We start from the raw sequence: 22,134 nt of genomic DNA, 5'->3' as shown, positions 1-22,134 counted from the left end.
ACCCACCTCCTCTATAATCTGATTGGGTATCTCTTTGAACCAATCATTTTTAATTCTTCCCTCTTTTATTGAGCACACTGCCAAGGTAAAACAAAATATTATAATTAAGGATGACGGTGCCCATGCTCCAGTTACTGAACAGGAAGCAGAGAAGTACAATATTGCAAATAAACTTTATTACTATTCTCTTAATGAATGTATGTTTGGGTATGGCAGCAACCTTTCTTGAAATATAACCTGGCTAATGATGCTTGGGATTACTCAGATTTGCAGGGCTGATCAGACCAAGCTGTGTATAGTGAGAGTTACAGTTATTAGTTAATTATGTTTGTCTTTAGTTTTTTTACAAGGCCATTTGCCACAGTATGTTTTCACTCAGTTCCGATACGTTAAAATATGACTTTTATAATGGCTGCCAGAATTATTTTGCACCCTCCTGGCTTTTTTGCACCCTCCTGGCTTTTTTGCACCCTCCTGGCTTTCTTTTCCCAAAAGCGTGACATCGGATTGAACGTGTCACAGGCGTTCCTGTTGGCGACTTCGGCGGCCGTCAGCAGCCGTGCCTCCGTGCCGCCGGAGAAAACGAATCGATTTGATGTATAAATCTGAGGCATAACAGGATGATAAAAAAAAAAGACATTAATAACAGAATCTGTGGATTAGCTGCTCCCCTGAAATTCAAGTCGGGGGAGGAAAGAATGCGAAATTATTCCCGGCTGCAACTAATTCTGCCGGTCCATTCAAAGACGGAGGATATATTCATGGTTTTCAAGGCACCTCTTTGCAGCATTAAGGGGAAAATCACGTCATACAGTAATCATTTTCTCATAATCATTCTGTGACGATACTGTGAATTATGAGGGGTCCGTAGCCACTTTAGCCCTTGCTTTGTATTGATTCTTTTCAGACACAGTCAGGGAGACAATGCTGACCCCATACGTATGCAAACACAATTAAATTTTCTATAAACATTTACAGAAGATTTTCCAGGACATTTACTTTACCAGCATTCCTACCAAGGGGCTCAATTAATCATTTTAGGCTCCCCCCCCCCCCTGTGAAAACCATCCTCTTTATGTTTAATTTGCTGGGGGCCAGCAGACATTGTAGGTGTCGAGGACAAGGATCTGTAATTTGAAGCTTGCCCATTAAAATCGCAGAGGTGACTGTTGCTGTATCCATTAACAAGGTATTTATGAAGTTTCAGGTTTAAAAGAATCTGTACTTTAATCAGTAATAGCTAGTTCAGAAAATACTTGCGTCAGCTGTAAACCGGAGTCCCGAGCTTCCGTGAAATCAAGGGGACACGATTTCATGGAGATGAATCTTGGTTTAAATTAGGCGGCATGACACCTTGTCAAACTTGAGTCCAGATCAATGCAATGACTTAGAAGTTCTTGTCGAATGTTACTTGTCACGTGCTAATTTACGGAACACGGATCCATTTGTCGCGTGGCTGATGTCATCGTGTTTTCGGCAGCGTGCCCGCGCACTTGTCTGCACAGTTATAATGACCAGGTGCACCTTGGGTAATAAGGAGAAGGGTGATGTAATCAAAACAGGAACCTCAAAGCCAGAAGATCTGCCAGTCCATTATATGCCTGGACTCACAGCCCGAACCAGGGTGGAGATGCCAAGCTGTACTGAGCTGCAGAGGGTCTGGATTCCCTCCTTATCTCCAATACCGATAAGAAACATCTGAAGTAATTCTACATTATAACTGTGACTCCCTGCTTGTACGTGACCCGCATGCATTCGGACCCGGGCCAGACGCACATAGATTTCTGTGCATAATTTCCAAATTAAAGCAAATTAAGCGCCGTTTTTGAAGACGATTCCCCTCGCGAGGATGGTGTATTCAGGCTATAATTTTGTTGTTCAAACCAATTGGTTTAAAGAGCCGTTCTAATCAAACAGAGATTAAAAGAGTTATGAATTAACTGGCCATCGGGCTTGCTGATAAACAAATAAAGCTCGTGGTAACAGGGCATTGAGGAAGAATAAAGATCTGAAAGCCAAATACACTGCCTGAGAAAAGTCCTTTTTTCGCATGGTTTCTAATCAAGGTTTACTTTGTTTGGAAGAATATAATTAGCGAACTGAGTGAAGCCGGGTGAGTGAATCTGAAAACTGGCGAAAGCGTCGCTTTGGAAGTTTATTTATTCAGATTTTTTGCACGGCAACTGCGGAGCCATCAGTATTCGTGTGTGATCCTCATCTGCACTCTGCATTTCTCTCCATTTTCGCAATAAGGAAGTCCATCCCAGTGCCCTTGGGCCTTAAACCAGCAGCAGGTTTCATGCAACATTTATGATACCCTTGCATCCCGATGAATAGTCAGGGACGGATGAAAACCGAATGGCGCCTCCGATAAAAGGTAAACAATGTAAGATAAGAGGACACGGCTAATTCATCAGTGAGGTCAAAGAATCCTGAGTAATGCATCGGTGGTGGGAATGCGCCATGCACGGGTGCTCTACCCCAGGCGGCCTCCAGGACGCCCGGGCTGAGCAAATACCCGGTTGTCTATAAAGGGAGACACTTTAAAAGCTTCAGCGAGGATGTCACTGTTGCGTTTTGCCCTCTCGGGACATATGCTGGTACATTCAAGAACGAATGTTAAGCCTTTTGAAATCTAGGCCACTTGTTTTTAGTGTCCTAAACCTTTGATTTATAACTTCATAATCATAGGGATTACATAAATATCTAAGTCCTTTGGCTCTGTATATTGAATGCTGCGCCAGAAAGACTTGGTTCTGACATGGCCGGGATATGGTTTTACGTACGCAAAAATGTTCTGAGGGCAGAACAAAAAAAAAAAAGATAGAGAGATTCTCTCAGAGAGATTGTAGAGCCAATCAGATTGTAGAGGAGGTGGGTCCAAGCAGCTAGATGAGGTGGGACCAACCAATCAGATGTCTTGGTCCCGCCTCCTCTAGTAGCTTGGACCAACCTCCTCTACAATGGTTGGTCATTGTCCAATTTGATCGGTCGGATCATTTTTCATTCTGCCCCTCAGAACATTTTCGTACGTAAAACCTCCATGAGTGGACGTGGCTCAAAAGTGAACATAGCATGGCTGAGCTATCAATGTGATATGAGTATAACATGGCTGGGATTTGGCTACGACATCAATAGCTATAAAGGCAAACCCATAACTGACAAGCCACCCCAGCTATATTCAAGCAGTGGATGTAACCAAATACTATTGGGATTCCAAACCCATCAATACTATGCGTGCACTGAACAGGCAGCTTCTCTGATTATTTAATATGTCTGATGTTTTCATCTTCAATTATTCAATCATTATGCATTAAAAAGAAAAAAAAAAAGCCTTCCCCTGTTCTTGGACGTTGTTTATCCATTTCAGGCATTCGTCTGCGTTAATTACAGCATGTACGTTATGTGTTAATTATGAGGTTGAAAGCACAGTGGAAAATTATGAAGTAAATATCAGAAAAGTTTCACCCTTTTAAAAACTGAGAGGGTTGAAGATTACTGGTTACAAAGACCAGAGTATTTTGTGTCTTCATGAATTTTTCTCTGACTTTTCTAATATGCATCAGTTTCAGGCACTTCAAAGCTTCTGTAAAGCAAACCGAGGTCTCCGGTGGTAACGCGGTCTCATTTTTTCATTAAAATCTCTTTTTTATCGACCAAAAATCCAGCACCCTTCGAAATGTATCCAGCCAGTGAAATAACAACATGCAGATGTTTGCCAAAGAGCTTTTCCGAGGTGAGGGAGCGCAGACTCATACCTCGTTAACGAGAGTATGCAAACGAGCCCCAATTCGTCGTGGAGCACGCTCCGCCGATTCGCAAATTCCGCGCGAGCCAATCCGCGTCGGCTCTGGAATTCTAACAGGCAAACCCGGCGACTGCGTCTCCCGCCCAGGGGGGGGCGAGGGGCTGCGTCCTCATCAACAGGAATCCAAAGCAGCAACATCTCCTTGAGAATTATTTCCTCTACATCTGCCCTCTGGCTGTTTCCCCACTTAGTTTACCACAACATTAAATTGCCTTCCAAGCCTAATTGCGATGATGCCGCCAACATTAATTGTTTCCCTCTTTGTACGTTACCGTGCCAATGTTTTTATATGCTCCTAGCAACTATGCTGGGTAAAAATATAAAAATAAATGCAAGTGAATGGGATAAAAGGGGCAGTGATGCACATGGCGGCAGCTGAGGGAACTCGCCAGTCCTTTCGTGGTCCATTCTTTAGGGGTTCTGACCCGATTCTAAGCGGCCGACACTAGAAACTCCCGGCAGCACAGTGTGGGAGAATGGACTAATGGCATAAGTGAAAGCTACAGGCAGCTGGGTGGCCTGCGGGGAATTAGGGAGGTCTGAGCAGCGACTAAGAGATCGCTTACCGCAGCGTAGATCTTCTGACCGACACGAGCGTGCTGTCAACCAGCCAAAAAAAAGAGTCAGACCTTTTGCCAAGAGGGAAGCCACCTTCATTAATGGGCCCAGTATCTTAGGTATTCCTCTCAAGTTTGGGCCGGCATTGATTTTTTTTGCGGCATCCTTGTAAAAACAAGGACTCCAGAAGGCAACAAAGGACTGACTCAGGAACAGCAGGCTAATGTGTCAGACTCGTCACCCCGAATAAACATTAACCTCACGGCGCGGTAAAGCAATATGGCTGTAATATTCCATGAAGAAGAAAGTCAGTTTGTGTATCGCTGAACAGGTAGGCTGGAGCGAAGGAGTCAAATAGCAGTGAACTCTTCTGCAGGCGATGGACGCATCATACATCGCGGCAGATATTATCACAGGTCATGCATGAAATTTAAAGACTTTTTAAGTTTGGGGGAGCAGGTGCTGGTATAACCAGAAAGGTTTGTCAAAGGCTTCCGGCTCAATCCGTAAGCTGGCATGACCGGCGGAAGAATGGGAATCACCTTCAGCACAACATTGCGCACTAAACCCAAAAGACAACCCCTACTCCCAGGCCAGGAAACTCCGATTGTTTTTTACAGCTATTTTTGCTCCTTCTACAGCTCCCCCTAGAGGCGACTCTTTGGCCCAACATCAAAATATGTCATTTATACCCGCTGATTGGATTTTAACAAAAACAACATTATTCTTCTTTAATCTGCGAAGCAGAAAGGTGTTACTCTCCTTCCTTCGCGGCGTGACGTAAGCAGTTGTTTCGTAGCGCTTTAAAAATTCATTCATGATCAATGCTACAATTTCTTGGCCGGCATCAGACAGGCTTCATGTAGCTGGATTTGATCTCAGCCTTAAAAAAAAAAAAAAAAAAAAAAAAAAAACCTCCCTTGTTCTTCTCTAAAACCCAGCATTACTGCTCTCGCTTCTGAAGATAAACCTAAAGATGTCACTGAAACAATTTTATTGAACCATCAGATACTGGGAGGCAGGGTGTTAAAGGATTTTAAAACATGCTTTTAAAAACTTGGGCCACCTAAAAGAATTGAGAATGAGTTCTTCAACTTCAACTTTTGTTTCTTTCTTAATTAATCAGTGAAATGTAAACTTAGAAAACTGCTAATTTCTTATTAAGCATGTACTGTAAAACCACTCCTAACATTAACAATTTAATTTAATTTATGATAAGTGCTAATTTTCTGAAGCTGATTGAAAATTCATTGAAAATAAGTGGATATACTCGTAAGGGGGGTTTGCTTATCCCAGGAAGCAAAGGGCACAGCAGTGGGCACCCAGCCCCCAGCACCCCCCCCCCCCCAGTGTAGAGACGCACAGGTTTCCTCCCAGAAGAAACCAAAAGGGGGAATTCCTGGAAAGACAGATTGCTGTTTCCGGAGAGGAAGTATAAGCAGATCGCTTTTTACATGATTTATGTGTCATCCTGCGTAAACAGGCTCCCTGCATCCTGTCTGCTGCTGCACGAGAGGGGGCACTGATTTATCAAACTTTCCGTCACGGTACTTTCAAAGAACATGCGGTAAACAGGCAAATCGACACGTGTGCCACTTTCAGCCACATGAGTATGACTACTGGGACAGATACGGATACTGGGACCCGGTGTTCAGAGGTCAGATTTGCGGGGTGGGGTTGTACAAAACGAAACAATGCGAATAGAGGTAAAGGGGTGGTTTGAGATGTAGTGTCGAGCATTGTCTTATTTGCTGATGCGCTAAACCATTTTTCTTTTCATCAAGGGAACAGGGTAGGTGAGTAATTTACAATGGTTCATTTCGTGCACAATTCATAATCAATTATGCAGCTTCTTTCATCACGTACGTTAGGATGGGCGTCAAATCAGCCCTGCCACAAATAAACTAAGCTATGGAATCCTTTGTTTTAATTAACATCCTCTTCAATTAATGAACCGAAGTCCCACTTTGCAATTAAAGCAATTACAAAAAACACAGACGAGCATCCATCCTCTTTGACAAAGAAACTAATTCTGCAGGGCAGATCAAAGGTGTACCATCAAAAAGATTTTAAGATGTATTATATATAACATCGTGTGTAATAATTCCCTCACTTCCTTCCATTTTGGTTGCTAGGCACTGCCCTTGTATTTCCCCTGTCACATGACCCATGGCAGGATGCCCATTGGCCAGGAGTGAACCAGACTGCATCAGCAGTCCCCCTCTGACTCTTTGGCAGCTGACTTCACTGCAGTGGACAGCAAGTCCTAAAAATGCACTGAGACTTCCTGTTTCACTCATGGTCACGCAGGTCATGAGTTGAACTCAGACTTAAAAAAAAATATAGCTGAAAACCCTACGTGTAACGGTTCACGGTTAAAATCAACGGAGAGTTTGTCTCTCCAGATTTGCCACCAAAACCACACCTCCCACCCCAGCCCTCACAGGCAGATGGGCTGATTCTTGCTCGCTGCAAGGGATTCTGGGAGCCCAGTGACCCTCCAAAATCCCACCGCGGCTGAGCGCCAGGTCCCACCTCGGCTCCTGCTGGACCTGTCCTTTACAGTGGCTGTTTCAGTGCCCCCCCCCACCCTCTCGGATGGTCGGCTCGCACTCCAGGCTGCCTGACACATTTTCTCCTTCAAGGACAGGGACTGTATTGAGGGACAGACCAAGACGTGATCTATAGTAGCCTCTATTACAGACACACACACACACTCTCTGCCTCTCTCACACAGACACGCTCCCTGGACAGTAAAAAGAAGTGGGTTGAAGGATGTATGGAGGACATTCAATTAAAAGGAAGAGACCACAGGACACTGCCATGGATGCAGGCTGCATCCCAAGTGGTTATTCTCCTGCTGCATGTGGTTATTGAGAGCGGCACTCGCAGGAGTTGTGCATTCATTCTGCTGTTTATACGCAGAAGGGAGCCTGAAATTCATAGTCGCATTATGTGGAAAATCTGTCTTTTGAAGTATAGCTATACGAAAATTAGACCGTAATATAGGAATGCACAGGACTACATTAAACTAGGGGGGGATTCTAACTTAATTTGACTAAAAAAAACTATCGCTCATAACAGCAGTCTCTAAACCAGCTGAAAAATATGGCCTGTCGCGTGACTTTCAGAAAATATCGCGGGCGCTTTGCGTTGCGGGAAGCATGCATCGCGTATAACGTGACAGAACATGAGATGTTTTCGCGAAAGGCTGGGACTGTGTCCAGTCGTGGGTAAAACTTTATGTGATGTGGGTATTATGGGCATGGATGAGATTAGTCAAAAGGGGGCGCAGTGGAGCCCATTTCAGACATGGATCCCCAAGCTCTGAGCATTACAAGCCAGATTCAAGAGGGCTTTTGGGATTTTAGTTATATGACCTGATGGACACGTGAAACACTGGGGGCAGCTGACTGGCCATTTACTTATTTACATCAAGGTAATTAAACCTCCTGTGAAGCTGGACATAATCCTTAAATCGTTTGATCGGCACTTTCGTTATGCAAACTTGAGGTGCTTTTCCTACAGCTGAGTATTTTTGTCAGACAATCCAGGAACCCCATTCAAGGACGACAACCTTCTGGGACTTGAAACAATACCTGCCTGGCTATGAGTCCTATAGGTTAGGCTGCTTATTTAGGACAGGTTTGTGGTGAGCATGGGGTGGGATTTGAACCACCCAACCATGGAGAAAAATCTGCTGTCGTGTCCCATTTAAAAGCACATAAGCGTAAATATGACGAGAATTTTTGGCAAATGTAGCTTAACTGAGTATTTAATGTGCAAATATGTTTTTTTTGTGAGTTTCGTTTTTATGATATTGAATATAAAACGAATAGCATAAAGCTATCTACCAAAGGCATTCTTATTCCGAGGGGTATTTTTAAAAGTATCTTCCAATATTTAATGGATTCAATGTGTTACAGATATTTAACATAGCAAACAATGCAACTGAGCAAGTGAATTCTGGGATATTGATTTCAGAATAAATCATTTCAGTGCAGATTTCCATGGGTCTTGGGAAAATGTGGCCAGCGATGTCATTGGTTAATTAAGTTAATTGGTTAATTAAGATCCACTCCTACTGTTCTGTCCCTTAAGATTAGCTTAAAAAAAACTCCCAAAAGTGCTGTCAGGCAGCCAGGAAGAGCCAGAAATGTAAATTTTTTGAGACAGGAGGTATGGAGATCTAGGGGGCGGAGTCAGGAGGCGTGGCATAATTATCAGTCACCCCGATACGGAGGGAATGAAAATTTGATAATTATTAAGTCATCATAAAGCATCTGAAGAACATGCATTTCACCTCAATACTCATAACTTGGACAGTGTTGGGGGGTGGGGAGGGAGTGTATTACAGTCAGAATAGGGCACAAGGCTGCGGTACACCATGGACGGGGCATCAACGACCAGAAGAACATGCTTTCTGAAGTCTGGGACAATATTAACTTAGCAAGAGAGTCTATACAGTAGCAGGGCTATTCAAATCTGGCCGTTGACTCCAAATCCAGGCCTCGTTTTCAGTTCTCCCGGGTACTTAGTTTAATAATTACCGATTCTGATTGGCCAGAGGCTTCACACCCGGCTAACAGGTAAAGAAAGGTCCTCGGCCCTTGAATAGCCCCGTTTTATGTTCTGCATGTTGTAGCACCAGGAAGGCCCGGGCTCATGATCCTGCTGTGAGTTTTTCCTAAATCTGCTAGCGCCCATTCCTCTCAGGACATTAAACTGACAACAAATCAAAGAGGGGAGGAAGTGAGGGGGAAAAAAAAAAAATCACATTTGCATAGATTACCGCCCAAATATTCAGAATCATCTGAGAACGGACCAGCGAGCTAAATGCCAATTTAACAACAGAATGTAGGCATATATAATTCATCGATTTCCTTTGTATTTCCTGTACTTTTTAATTATGCATATGCAGAATTGTCCATTAAAGTAAGAATGTCCACATCAGAGGAAATCTTGGAGCCCACAGCTTTCTGCTAGCCGGTGTCCTGCACGCAGACGCACTGATTTCGGTCCGCTGCACTGAACTCCCACAGTCAGGACACCCTCGGATTCTCCTAATGTGCCGTAGCTTTGCGGGGGCCGACCCATCATCCCGCGTTTATTGATGGAGTGTGTAATATTCTGGGCACTAACATTTGGCTTTGCCTAATGAGCCAACGCAGAGGCGGAAAAAGGCCTGTATTCCGACATTCCACCACGTCTGTATGCCTGCTGCAGCTACGTGAATCCCACTCAGGATCTAAAAGGTCTGACATGGAATAAGATCGGAGGTGTTTCTGACTGGTTTCCATAGTGCTCCTCCTGAGTATTCAGCATACAAGCTAGGCACGGGGGGCACCTAATGAATGTCAGGAGGGACACTATGACCTACAACAGGGTGCGTATACTACCATTCAACTATTTCAACTAATAGGAATTTCAATTCACTTCAGCACTGAGTTGCTGTGTGCTGATTGGTCAGTCTCCTATAATCATGGATGTGTCACTAATGTTAATGTGAAACATTTGGATGAATCTTTCAATCAGGGCACCAAATCAGTCGAAGCACAAGACGAACCAAACAATTTAGCCGAGCAAAGGAGCCATGGGTGCAAATTACGGGGTGGGATGGTTGTAATCCCCCCCCCCCCCCCCCCCAACTCCCCAATAATCATGTATCCCCCTAAATAGGTGGACAACTCACCTCCCCCCCATTTCAAACCAAACTTAAAGTACTTTGTAAAACCTGGAGTAGCTCATAACATCCCTTCTGACATGGGTTCGGTGCCCCCCCCCCCCCCCCCAGCTGGGCAGACGTGGAGATTTCAGGTCCAGAAAGTAAAACTCCAGACCAAGATTTTGTTTCAACCAGCCAGTTGAATATAAAGAGTTACAGTCACAAAATACTCAGCTGGTTGGTAGAAAACAAATTTCGGTCTGAACTTTTACTTTCATCTGAATTGGCGGATATTAAAACGCGGGCAGGGGGATAGAACTACAAAGAGTCACCGGAGAAAGCTTCTCTAACTAGACAAAATGAACCGTGCACATGAGAGATTAGAGGAGCTTTCTCAGGGCCTAGTCTGAGAGGGTAACAAAAGGCTTTGTAAGGAAACAAAAATGGTTAAAATGAAAAATTGCTGTTCCACATGGGAGAGAAAGGGAGGCGCAAATCAACACAAACATGCAAACCGTTTGGCGTTCTCTGGCCCAGCTTACATAGGGTAAGGAGAAACATTCATCCATTATCCAGACCTAAAGCCAAGGCAAGGGGCGGGGTGGCTGGAATGTATTCCAGACAGGACAGGGTTCGAGGCAGGGCTACAGCCTGGATGGGATGCCAGTCCACAGCACGGGTGACACTTATGCACATATGCGATAATCTAACTGCTATCTTTGGAGAGTGATTGGGAAAGTTCACTACAAGGAGGAGACACACGCACAGTCTCATTATCAGTTTCATCATTATCATCATCATCATTATTGTCAGTCGTCATCATCATCGCTGCATCAGCGGCGCTCTAATTCGTCGTCGACATCATCATCGCTGCATCAGCGGCGCTCTAATTCGTCGTCGTCATCATCATGGCTGCATCGGCGGCGCTCTAATTCGTCGTCGTCATCATCATGGCTGCATCGGCGGCGCTCTAATTCGTCGTCGTCATCATTATGGCTGCATCGGCGGCGCTCTAATTCGTCGTCGTCATCATCATCGCTGCATCAGCGGCGCTCTAACTCGTCGTCGTCATCATCATCGATGCATCAGCGGCGCTCTAATTCGTCGTCGTCATCATCATCGCTGCATCAGCGGCGCTCTAATTCGTCGTCGTCATCATCATCGCTGCATCAGCGGCGCTCTAATTCGTCATCGTCATCATCATCATCGCTGCATCAGCGGCGCTCTAATTCGTCGTCATCATCATCATCCCTGCATCAGTGGCGCTCTAATTCGTCGTCGTCATCAATATTGCTGCATCAGAGGCACTCTAATCCGTTGTTACAGTTAATTCTGGTCACTGGATTCACACTGCAAAGGTAGCTGGCTGTTCCACCCCTCTGCACAAACCCTTAATCAGCTCTGGTGAGAGTGCTCTACGCCAAGTAAATTGTCATTGTCAATATATTTATATATTTAGCTCTATCCCTCTCTCTAGATACCAATATGTACGTTTAACCAACACAAAACCATCGCTAAAAACAACCCCCGCTAACATAACCCTAATTCACAGCTTTAAAATAAATTGTTATTGGTCTAAAGATGTAGACTCAAACATTTCTCAAGCTTTCACGATGTTATTTTTATAATCAGCAGGACAAATCAAAATAAACTTGGGAATGCATAATCGTAGCACAAACTTTTGACTCGAATTACCGTCCCATCTGATTTAAAATTTTAAAGTTGTATTTTCTGCAAGCAGAGATGGGCGCACTGTCTGTTTTGGAACGGGATGTTTATCAGGGTCAATTCTGTTCACCCGCGGTGTTGTTTTCTTCCATACCAACAATTACTGAGGCTGCAACTCACCTGTGACTGCAGTGGACACTTCCCCATTCCTTATTCTCTCTTGAAAACAGCAGTAGGTTTTCTGTTCTCGCTTAGACTTCCCCTCTATCCAACTAGGCACTCAACTCTCTGCCTACCCTATACAGTTTTTATGGTCTGTGGGTAATCAGCTTCACCGAACACGTATCTGGCTTCAGTATTACTTACACACAACACTGTACTTATTATTTATCTTAAACATTAGCCCAGGCTATAAACCTTTAATGTAAAGCTTCAGCATTCAATAAATTCATATAAAATAGTCCTATCGGTTAGCAAACATGTTCCAAGTTTCATTTACTGTTATTCTTAACATATTGACTCATGAACGGAACGAAATTTATGACTCAGGTCCAACACCGTACGATAAAGTGACAATTTCAACAATAAATAAAAAAGCAATAACAAAAATTTTAAAAGACCTATCAATAAATGAGACAATATTACATAGTTCAAAAACAGAGCATATTTGTTAACTTAGCAGTGAGAATTTGAATTACGTTACCGAAATCGGTTTATGAACTTTTTCTAATTTGAGTGTTGAACCTAATAACATGGGATGCCTACCAAAAAGGACGTTTGTGGGAGTGTAACTTACGCGAAAATGTTTTGAGGACAAAAAGAACAATGATTGGTTATCTCTCTGAACCAATCAGATTGTAGAGAAGGTGTGTCCAAGCAACTAGAGAAGCCAGCAGCAAAACATCTGATTGGTTGGTCCCACCTACTCTAGTTGCTTGGACGCACCTCCTCTACAATCTGATTGGTTATCTCTCGGAATCAATCATTGTTCTTTCTGCCCTCAGAACATTTTTGTGCACGTAAAACTCCCATGAGCAAAAAGGAAGGAAGACTATCTGTGACTAATTACTATACGGAATCAGTAATATATAACCAATTCTCATGGAAATAGAGCAGTAATCCATTGGGAACGTCCTTCTCATGAATCACACATTTTCAATTACTGAATTCTGAACAATCGCTCATATATATCCATTTATGCGATTCAAAAAGAAATCGATTGGTGAGCTCAATTTTGCTCCAGATTTTGTGTCTCTGAGGACAGCTGAGCACATGTAGCCCCCCCCCCGAGGCTGTTTTAAAAATGTTCTGCCCTTATTTAATTCACTCACTGTTTATAGACAACAGCATAAGCAGAATTTCGCCGGCTTTGCTGTCTGGTCACACCTTTCCTTCAATTAAGGGCACCTTTGCAATATATGTGTCCCATTTCCCATTACAGAGGGTTTCATTTGTACCGAGGCATGAGTACAATACGAGAACGGCATCGCGTTTCCCACCTAAGCGGGGTGTGAATTCACAGAAGATTCTGGAAGGGCATTACAAGACCGCTGTTTATTTTCAAAGTCTAAATAAAAAGGAATTTATGGAGAATGCCTGGGAAGAAAGATTATTTTCTTATTTATCAATATGCACATGAATTATGAATATGCACCATAAATCATTCTTTTCGCTCTTGTTTGTTTTGGCTCTCATTCCCCGTGGATATTTAATAAACACATTTCTATTTACAAGTACAATCACCAAATCCTCATTTAAAATAAATGAAAGAGTATGGTGTCGGCTCCCAAATGGCAGTAAAAGTTGCGATTTGTGACATGAAACTACTGAAAGATGTTACTTAACTTCTGTTTGATATTTTGATAGAGCGTGTAACAGTGTAACATTCTGCTACTTAAAGTTACTTATGGTTATAGACAAAAGACCAGTGCTGTGCTGTACTGACCACACATGGTATGTTGCTCTGGCAACATGAATAAACGTCATATTGTGCCAAGAATAGCCGCTGTCAAAACTGCCACATCTCCAGCTGACATTTACGATCGAGCATCATCTCCCTATTAAACACTTTAACAATAAACATCATTAAGGAGAACATTAGCATTGCATTCATCTTGCAGTCTTTCCTGTCATAGTCTGATGTTCTGTCAATCACCCCCCCCCCCCCAGTTCGAGGCATTACACACTTGGAAACAGTTTGTACCAGATCAACAGACTTTAACTTAACAGACTTTAACTGCTCCTGTTCAGGGTGTACCCCAGCTGTGCCTGGATGAGGCTCCAGGTTCCATGCGATCCTGATGAACCTCCCTGCAAACACTTTGAAATGAATTTCAAAATAAATATTCAGATAATTCCCTGAGAAACTTCTACCATTTGACTGTAAAAGAATAAAGTCAATAAGCTTCACTAGGCGTATGAAAAATCGATACCGAATAAATTACTTTGTAGTTCTCGTGTCACGCTTTTCACGCCCATGTTACGGACGGTCGATTGGTCGCATCCGCATTAGCCTGGCGGCTCGAACATGGCTGCGAATGGACCACGCTGTTCTTGGAATCGCCCCGTAATTGGACAGTGGCTTGCCTAGGGCTAAGAGCGGCAGACACGTAAACAGCAAGTCGCCCGTTTAAGCTCAATGGACAGACTTGGCGCCGGTAAGGCCAATAGGGGTGTGTGACCTGAATTCCTTTCGTAGGAGAAGTGTTAGCTTAAGCTCTAAGGCAAAGAACATGCTAAAACTCATATAACTGGGCCAGCGCCCTGTGTAATTACAATCCCGAAGCACTGGCTGAGGTTACTGACCTCTTACTGGTTAGCATCTGTGCTGCGTAGTAACTTCCTACCCTAGGCTATAACTTCTCGTCACTCTGTTTGCAGCTGTGTCCTCCTCAGCCTATTCCGCACTACCGCTTTCGTCCACCGGGGGTCCTAATTCACAAGAATGATTTGCCGCCAAAGGCGTTTCGGCCACCCTGGGTGCGACACGGCATTTTCCCACTTAACTACGTATCGGTTTGTTTTGCGGGCCACTTCAGCGGCTTCTGGAGTGCCTTGTGGAATCCGCCGTTTCCCGGGCGACGGCGCGGCAGCGATTGCGGACATGGCGGCTGGGCAATTTGTTGATTTCGCCACAGTGCCGCGGCCTTTGGTGTCGCGCCATATCCCGCCGTGGCCGTTAATCGACGTGGTTAGGAGTCCCCGGCGTTTCCCAGCGACAGCAACGATTTGTCTGCTTCGGCCGTTACCGCGGCACCTGTGGCGCTGTCCCATTGGTCGGCTGCGTGTGACCCTCTGTTCGTCGGGTTTGAAGATCAGAAAATGCTTAATCACCGCCAGAGGTCCCGTCATGTCTCCCAAGAGCGGCCCAGCCAGTCATTAAGCAATCAATTAATCCAAACGACGCCGTTAATCACAGCCCGCAACACGTACTTTATCGTAATTAAAGCAAAAAAAGTATACGCACTGAAACAAACTTCAAAACTGCGTAATAAACAAACAAACAATGGCACTCATTTTAAGGTTGACGCAGATTATTCCTAGTGTGCATACACCAATCAGGAACCATGGTGATAATCCGCTACCATGGAGCCCGAAGAATGCCATAATGACTTGTCTTGTAGCTATGGCAACACGATAAAGGCTATTGGTAAAAGACAGGGAATGGGCTTTTCTACAAGCCTCTCGAGGTCTCGATTCTTGCTTCTACAGGCTTCTTGATTTCGATTCTTGGTTCTACAGGCCTCTTGAGGTTTCAATCCTTTCATCATAAACAGGTTCTTATATAATGGTGCAGAACGACATTAGTAAGGGGGTCAGATATGCCTCTGCCGTATCAGTCAGCTGCCATCCTGCAAGCGTATGGTCATGAGGTTTCATTCTTCAGCTGACACTTAACACCCATTTTCTAATCGCTTGCCCCCCACCCTTCGCATTTCACCTCTCCTCACCTTCTCACGTTATGTACTTTATTCCTACACAGTCTGACTAATTTGGCTCTGCAAGTTCCCCCAAGCGAGGACGGGGGAGAGAGACTGAACGTGGCGACCATCGCGCCGTGACACGAGCGGAGGATTTCAGCCGCTGCTCTAATTTGTCGCCGCGAAGGACCTCCGCGAGGCTCTCCTTCCCTTCCCTGCGTGTTATTCTTCCTTTCCTCCTCTGCAGAAAAAAAAAAATGCAATTTGAGGACCGTAATAGGAACCCATTACTGCAGAAAAGAGGTGTGTCACCAGAGGAAAGCGGAGCCTCTTGCTGTCGTAGCCAAACAGGCCACAGGGGAAATGAAGTTTTGTTTTGCTGATAATATACAGACGATGATGCAGAGCTTGGCAACGCAAATCCTCGCCACCTCGGAGGAGAAGAACGAGGCCAGCGAGGCCCAAAACCTGCCTACAAGCGTGCTACGCACGTGCTCCCCTCCACCCCAGGACAGAACGTAGCCAGTTAAAAGCAAAAGTACCCAGGGAGAGGGGTGAAACTTTGAGTAAAACTCGAGTGGGGGGAGGGGGAGGGTGCATTTCCCCCATTTTTTCCCCAGACAAAAGCCTCAGTAGACCGAGCTTTCAGGTGATCCGACATTTTCTCCCAGACTCTTAAAGCCTTGTGGGATTTCTCTCTTTTTGACAATGGCTTTGAAAACGAGTCCAGGACGGCCAGAGACAGTGAGCCGGAGAACCTCTGGCCTATTCAACTGGCCTCGATTCTGCCCCCCCCCCCCCGCCCCAGGCCTGTCGGATCGGGTTGGAGACAAATGTGGAGCTGAGGCTCGATGACCTGACAAATGGACACCTCTGTACACCCCCCCCCCCCCAGAGACCCAGCTTTGGATGGGGTCAGGAGGCTGTATCTTGCCCCAGCCCAGCTTCTTCTGCAACCTACTTTCTGAGGGCCTTGCCAAGAAAGGCTCCTTCAGGATGACCGGGGCATCGTGGCACTGGGCTGTTGGCGACTACTGCAATAATTTAGGTCAACTTTATTTTAAAATAATTACAAGTAAAACATAAATGTCAAGTTGATGCAGAAACACAGAGCTGACAATAAATAAGCAATGACATGGTTTATCCATCTTCACATCCATAACACCACAGCTCCTACTCCTTGTTCCTCACCCACATCCCCAGGAAGCACAGCAGGTAGAGGCCTCTAAGGAACAGGTATGCATCCTTCCTGGGTGGAAGCCTCTAGGAAACAGATCCAAGATCCTCCCATTGAGCATCTTAAGGAATGCATCTCCAGCCCTTCTGGGTGGAGGCCTCTTAGGAAAAGATCTGAGATCCTCTTGGTTGGGGGCCTCTAAGGAATAGATCTATGATCCTCATAGTTGGAGGCCTATATCAGTACAGATCTATGACTCTCACAGTTGGAGGACTATATTAGTACAGATCTATGACTCTCACAGTTGGAGCCCTATATTAGTACAGATCTATGACCCTCACAGTTGGAGGCCTATATTAGTACAGATCTATGACTCTCACAGTTGGAGGCCTATATTATCACAGATCTATGACCCTCACATTTGGAGGCCTACTGTATATTAGTATAGATCTATGACCCTCACAGTTGGAGGTCTATATTATTACAGATTCATGACCGTCACAGTTGGAGGCCTATATTATTACAGATCTATGACCCTCACATTTGGAGACCTACTGTATATTAGTATAGATCTATGACCCTCACAGTTGGAGGCCTATATTAGTATAGATCTATGACCCTCACAGTTGGAGGCCTATATTATTATAGATCTATGACTCTCACAGTTGGAGGCCTATATTATTACAGATTTATGACCCTCACAGTTGGAGGCCTATATTATTACAGATCTATGACCCTCACAGTTGGAGGCCTATATTAGTACAGATCTACAAACCTCCATAGTGGAGGCCTCTTTCCCTTGATGAGTGTTGTGGATGAACCCTAGTGCACCATCCTGCCATTTGCTGTTGGCCAAAAAGGTACAAGGTATGAGCCAGTCATCTCAAAAATTAGCATCTGGCAGGAAAACAAATAAAGTAATATCACATATAATTTTATCAGGCATTGAAACCATTTTACTTTTTTTATAATTGATAAATCATTTCTGGCAACCCAATGAATCCATTAAGATTTAAAAAGACTTATGCTCATTCCTGCATAGCTAATTATTGTTTCGTAATTGAATGTTGTTTATGGCTCATATATTACAACAAAAAGCTGTTTTCTTTTTAGCGTTTATAACAGAAGGCCGGCGTCACGTACAGAGCGTCTCTGCTCTGCCTTGCCGATTAATCTTACACGCCAAAGCGAATTACGTGCATGATTAAGACGCGCACACACACTCCCCCGCATTGCCTCGTTACAGATTTAATTATTTCTTTTTACTGCCTCTACCTCGGCGACTGTGTAATAACGTAAAATTCTGATACCGACGGAAAACACGGCCCTGTCTTTTCAGCAGCCGAAACTCAACGGCACATTCCAAGAGCTGGGAGGTAAATATTGACTGAACTTCAAAGTTACTCTTGTGTCAAGATATGAAGAAACAATGTCAGCCGCAACTGGGAATGCCGGGTGCCTCCAAGCGTCTTGAATGAAGCCTCGAAACATAACGACTTCTTGGAGAAATGCGACGCAGCGCTGCAGCAGGTCGCATTAGCCGGATTCAGAACACCGCGAAGAACTAATTTCTCGATTACAGAGACCTTGTTTCAGCTGGTGCCGGCCAAAGTCGCAACAAGACCCCCTGATTTTCATTGACACCAGGCCCCGGAAGGCATTTTCAAAAACACTGAATGGATTTGATTTGATTCCTGGGGCGTCTTACTGAGATCAGAGGGAGGTTTCTCTCTCTGATGACGGGGAGCTAATCTCGCTGATGCGTCAGAACACGTGCAAGCCCCCCTTTCCTCCACCGCACCCCCGAAACAAACGAGACCCGACTCACCATGTCCGTGTCCGACACCGGGCCGAAACTGGTGACGTAGATATTTGTCTTCACCTCAGTCACAGTTTCTGGAACAGACATGGGGGGGGGGGGGAGAAAACGACCGATAAAATCTCAGGTGTGTTTGGTCATGTGATTAACGTCTGCTGATGATTTTCAGCCTGTGTGGGAGAGGGCAGGGCTCAGGTCGGGACGAAAGGCACCAGAATTCAGGGTAATCATCCATTACAAAGGCACTCGAGCCCAGCTGCAGAAAAGAGCGAATTTACAAAAACGAACGACGACGACAAAGATTCGGAGGGGAAAAACTGCTGAAACACAGACATCTTTGAGTTTATTCAGCTCAGCACAGGCAGTCTGCCACTGTTTCCTTAAAAAGAAACACGGTCTCCCAGTGCCGCGTCGAGCGTGATGCACGCATGCTAAATCAGCACACCCTGACGTCTGACTAATTGGAAAACACCTTGTTAAAGTGCGTCTCTCGACCGGGTTCTGTCGGACGATTTTCCGCAGTGCCGTGATGCCGGCGTTTTGAGGAGATAAGATCACGGGAAACGGCGGTAAGAACAAAGGCGCTGGATGTATCTCTGGCACCTTCTGTCCAGCAGATGGGTCACAAGGGGTTTCCCCATGCCTCCGGGCACTAATTAATCACTAATTAATCAAAAGCCCACCCAACATGATTGACGACAGTCTCAGAACATTTTCATCTCTCTCTCTCTCTCTCTCTCTCTCTCTCTCTCTCTTTGCCCTCGTTCAGCTAACAAAGGTTGCGGTTTCGCCGAGTCTAACTGGCACAGAGAAAAAGAAATGGCTAATTGATCGGATGAGTTAAATCGACCTTAATTCATTTGATCCAGATTAAATGGGAAGTCGGTTGTCGTGCTGAGCGCTGACTAGTTAGCGCTAGACTCCGCAGACACGGGGCGGGGGGGTGACTGCTCTTAATGAGGTGACGCTCTGAAATCACCATAGCATCAAGGCAAAGATCTTCATCGGGGGGGGGTCTAAGATTCACAGAGACACGTCGTAGAATTGACAAGACGTCAATAATCTCTTATTTAAGTGTTTCAAAGACAGTGGTTACCTATGTAATCACGCATTAGCAGGAGGGGGTCCCTAGCTGTGGTATATTTTCATTTGGTGATGTTTGCTTCATGGTCAACCCCCATTCCAATAGGGGGCAATTATGACGTCAGGCTTTTGCTCGTTTCAGCTTCCCAGCCTCCACTCGGTTGAGTCAGATAGTTACCCTTTTACCAGAACAGGCAGTTTTGTAACCCAACTTCCATAAAGTGACAGGTTAGCTGATCCAGCCTGAGGTTCTGACGGGCCACAGATAAACAGGGCCACTGTAAACCAGGCCCGCGCGGCCTCGTTAGTCCAAGGCTGTCAAACGGAGTGGAGAAAACAACCGCGTCTTGCTGTCAGTACGTACAGTACAGGAAACCCTGCAAACCCCCCCAGAGTTACCCAGCACCCCCTCCTCTCACACTCGGCAGCGAGCTGTCAACTATCTCCAGTCCGTTTTTCCCGATCTCTCCTGTAATTTTCCACTTCTTCGCAACAGTAACAGCGTGCCGTGCGTGAGAGCAAGCTCACTTCCCGCCCCCCGTGGGACCACCCGCGGCTTCTGCTCGTCGACAGCGGTGCATGGCTGCGTTAGCCTTTAGCCTGCACTGTGGCTAATTCTCACAAGCAAACCTGCCACTGGCATTAACGTACTCGGGATTAAATGGTGGGCCGAGGGACGATTCCAGCAACATAACCCCCACTTTTCAGATGCTCGGAGATTGCTGGTTTTAGGTTTTATTATAAACCACGTAGAACAATCATCTGAACTGTTTCACTGCAGTGAAAATACATCTAACATGAATCCAGCTGGTAACTGAAAGTAAACAAACAAGTAAACTACTATTAAACTGCTGCTGCATGGAAATATTTTTTTCTCAAGCCTTGCAGTAAAATAGAAAATTTGAGATGTGAGGTTAGTAGAGGCATCGCTGTTGTTTTCATCCATTTACTCCATTCATTCATTCATTCGTTTCATTGTTCATTCATTCATTCATTTGTTTGTTTCTTCATTCATTTATTCATTTGTCTGGTTGTCCATTCATCCATTTGTATTCATTCATTTATTATTTATCTATTCATTCATTCATTCATTTGTCTAATCACTCATTTGTTTGTTCATTCATTCATTTGTTCTTATACTGATTCATTTGTTCCATTCATTTGTTTATTTATTTGTTTAAATGAATTTGTTCATTCATTCCTCCATTTGTTCAAGCATTCATTCATTATTTATCCGTTCGTTCATTCATTTGTTCATTCATTCATTTACTATTTATCTCTTCGTTCATTAATTAATTTGCCCATTCATAGATTTGTTTTCTCACTGACTGATTCATTCATTTGTTCTTATACTTCTTCATTTGTTCATTCATTTGCTTATCCATTCATCCATTTACCCCTACAACGAGTCCCTGGCGCAGTCTGTGGTCGCCATGTGCTTCAAAAGCTCCTCCATGGTCCCCATACCCAAGAACAGTAAGCCCACACGCCTGAATGACTGCCGGCCTGTTGCATTAACACCAGTGGTCATGGAAGTGTCTGAGAGGCTCCTGAAGGACACCATCTCCTCCTCCATCCCCAGCAACACTGACCCCCTGCAGTTCGCCTACCGCTCCAACAGATCAACGGAGGACACCATCTCCCACGTCCTGCACACGACCCTCAGCCATGTGGACAAGAAACTGGGCAACTATGTGCAATTGCTGTTCATTGATTACAGTTCAGCATTTAACACAATCGTGCCCAGCAAACTGTTCACTAAACTGAGGAGCTTAGGAGTAAATAACCGATTGTTTGCATGGGTGTTGGACCTTCTCACGGGTACGTCACAGGTGGTGAGGGTTGGGAGCTGTATCTCCAACAGCATCAGCATCAACACAGGATCTCCACGAGGGTGCGTACTCAGTCCATTACTGTACGCACTCTACACCCATGACTCTAAGGCCACTCATAGCTCCAACACCATTGTTAAACTTGCAGCCGACACAGTGGTCCTGGGGCTCATCACCGACAGCGATGAGTCGGCCTACATGGCGGAGGTGGAGAACCCAGCAGTGTGGTGCCACGACAACAGTCTCCAGCTGAATGTCGACAAGACAAAGGAGCTGGTGGTGGACTTCAGCAGGAGGCAGCAGAGAGCCTACACTCCCCTCAACATCAACGCATCTCCTGTGGAGAGGGTGAGGAGTTTTAAATATCTGACTGTCCACATTTCTGAGGATCTGACATGGGCTGTTCACATCCAAGTCCAGTCCAAAAGGACTAAGCAGTGCCTGTACCACCTGCGACAGCTGAGGAAGTTCAGGGTCTCTCCAACGATCCTAGGGACTTTCTACTCAGGTGCCGTGGAGAGCATCCTGACTCAGAACATTACTTCCTGGTTCAGGAATAGCTGTGTTCAGGATCACAAAGCCCTCCAGAGGGTGATCCGTGCTG

At 45.0% G+C, this 22,134-nt stretch overlaps 1 protein-coding gene across 1 annotated transcript in view; it reads right to left on the bottom strand.

The window, feature by feature from the left end:
• The window catches only part of gabra3 (gamma-aminobutyric acid type A receptor subunit alpha3), a 67,149-nt gene that overhangs the window by 22,594 nt on the left and 22,421 nt on the right, over positions 1-22,134 (bottom strand). The window contains exon 4 of the mRNA XM_048998018.1: positions 18,625-18,692. Coding sequence (XP_048853975.1) covers positions 18,625-18,692 — 68 coding nt within the window. The remainder of the gene's footprint in view (positions 1-18,624; positions 18,693-22,134) is intronic.

This window comes from Brienomyrus brachyistius, unplaced genomic scaffold (assembly GCF_023856365.1).
Source record: "Brienomyrus brachyistius isolate T26 unplaced genomic scaffold, BBRACH_0.4 scaffold35, whole genome shotgun sequence".
NCBI classification, from domain to species: domain Eukaryota; kingdom Metazoa; phylum Chordata; class Actinopteri; order Osteoglossiformes; family Mormyridae; genus Brienomyrus; species Brienomyrus brachyistius.
Note: the sequence above shows the minus strand (reverse complement) of the source record. Positions and strands in the feature narration are given on the sequence as shown.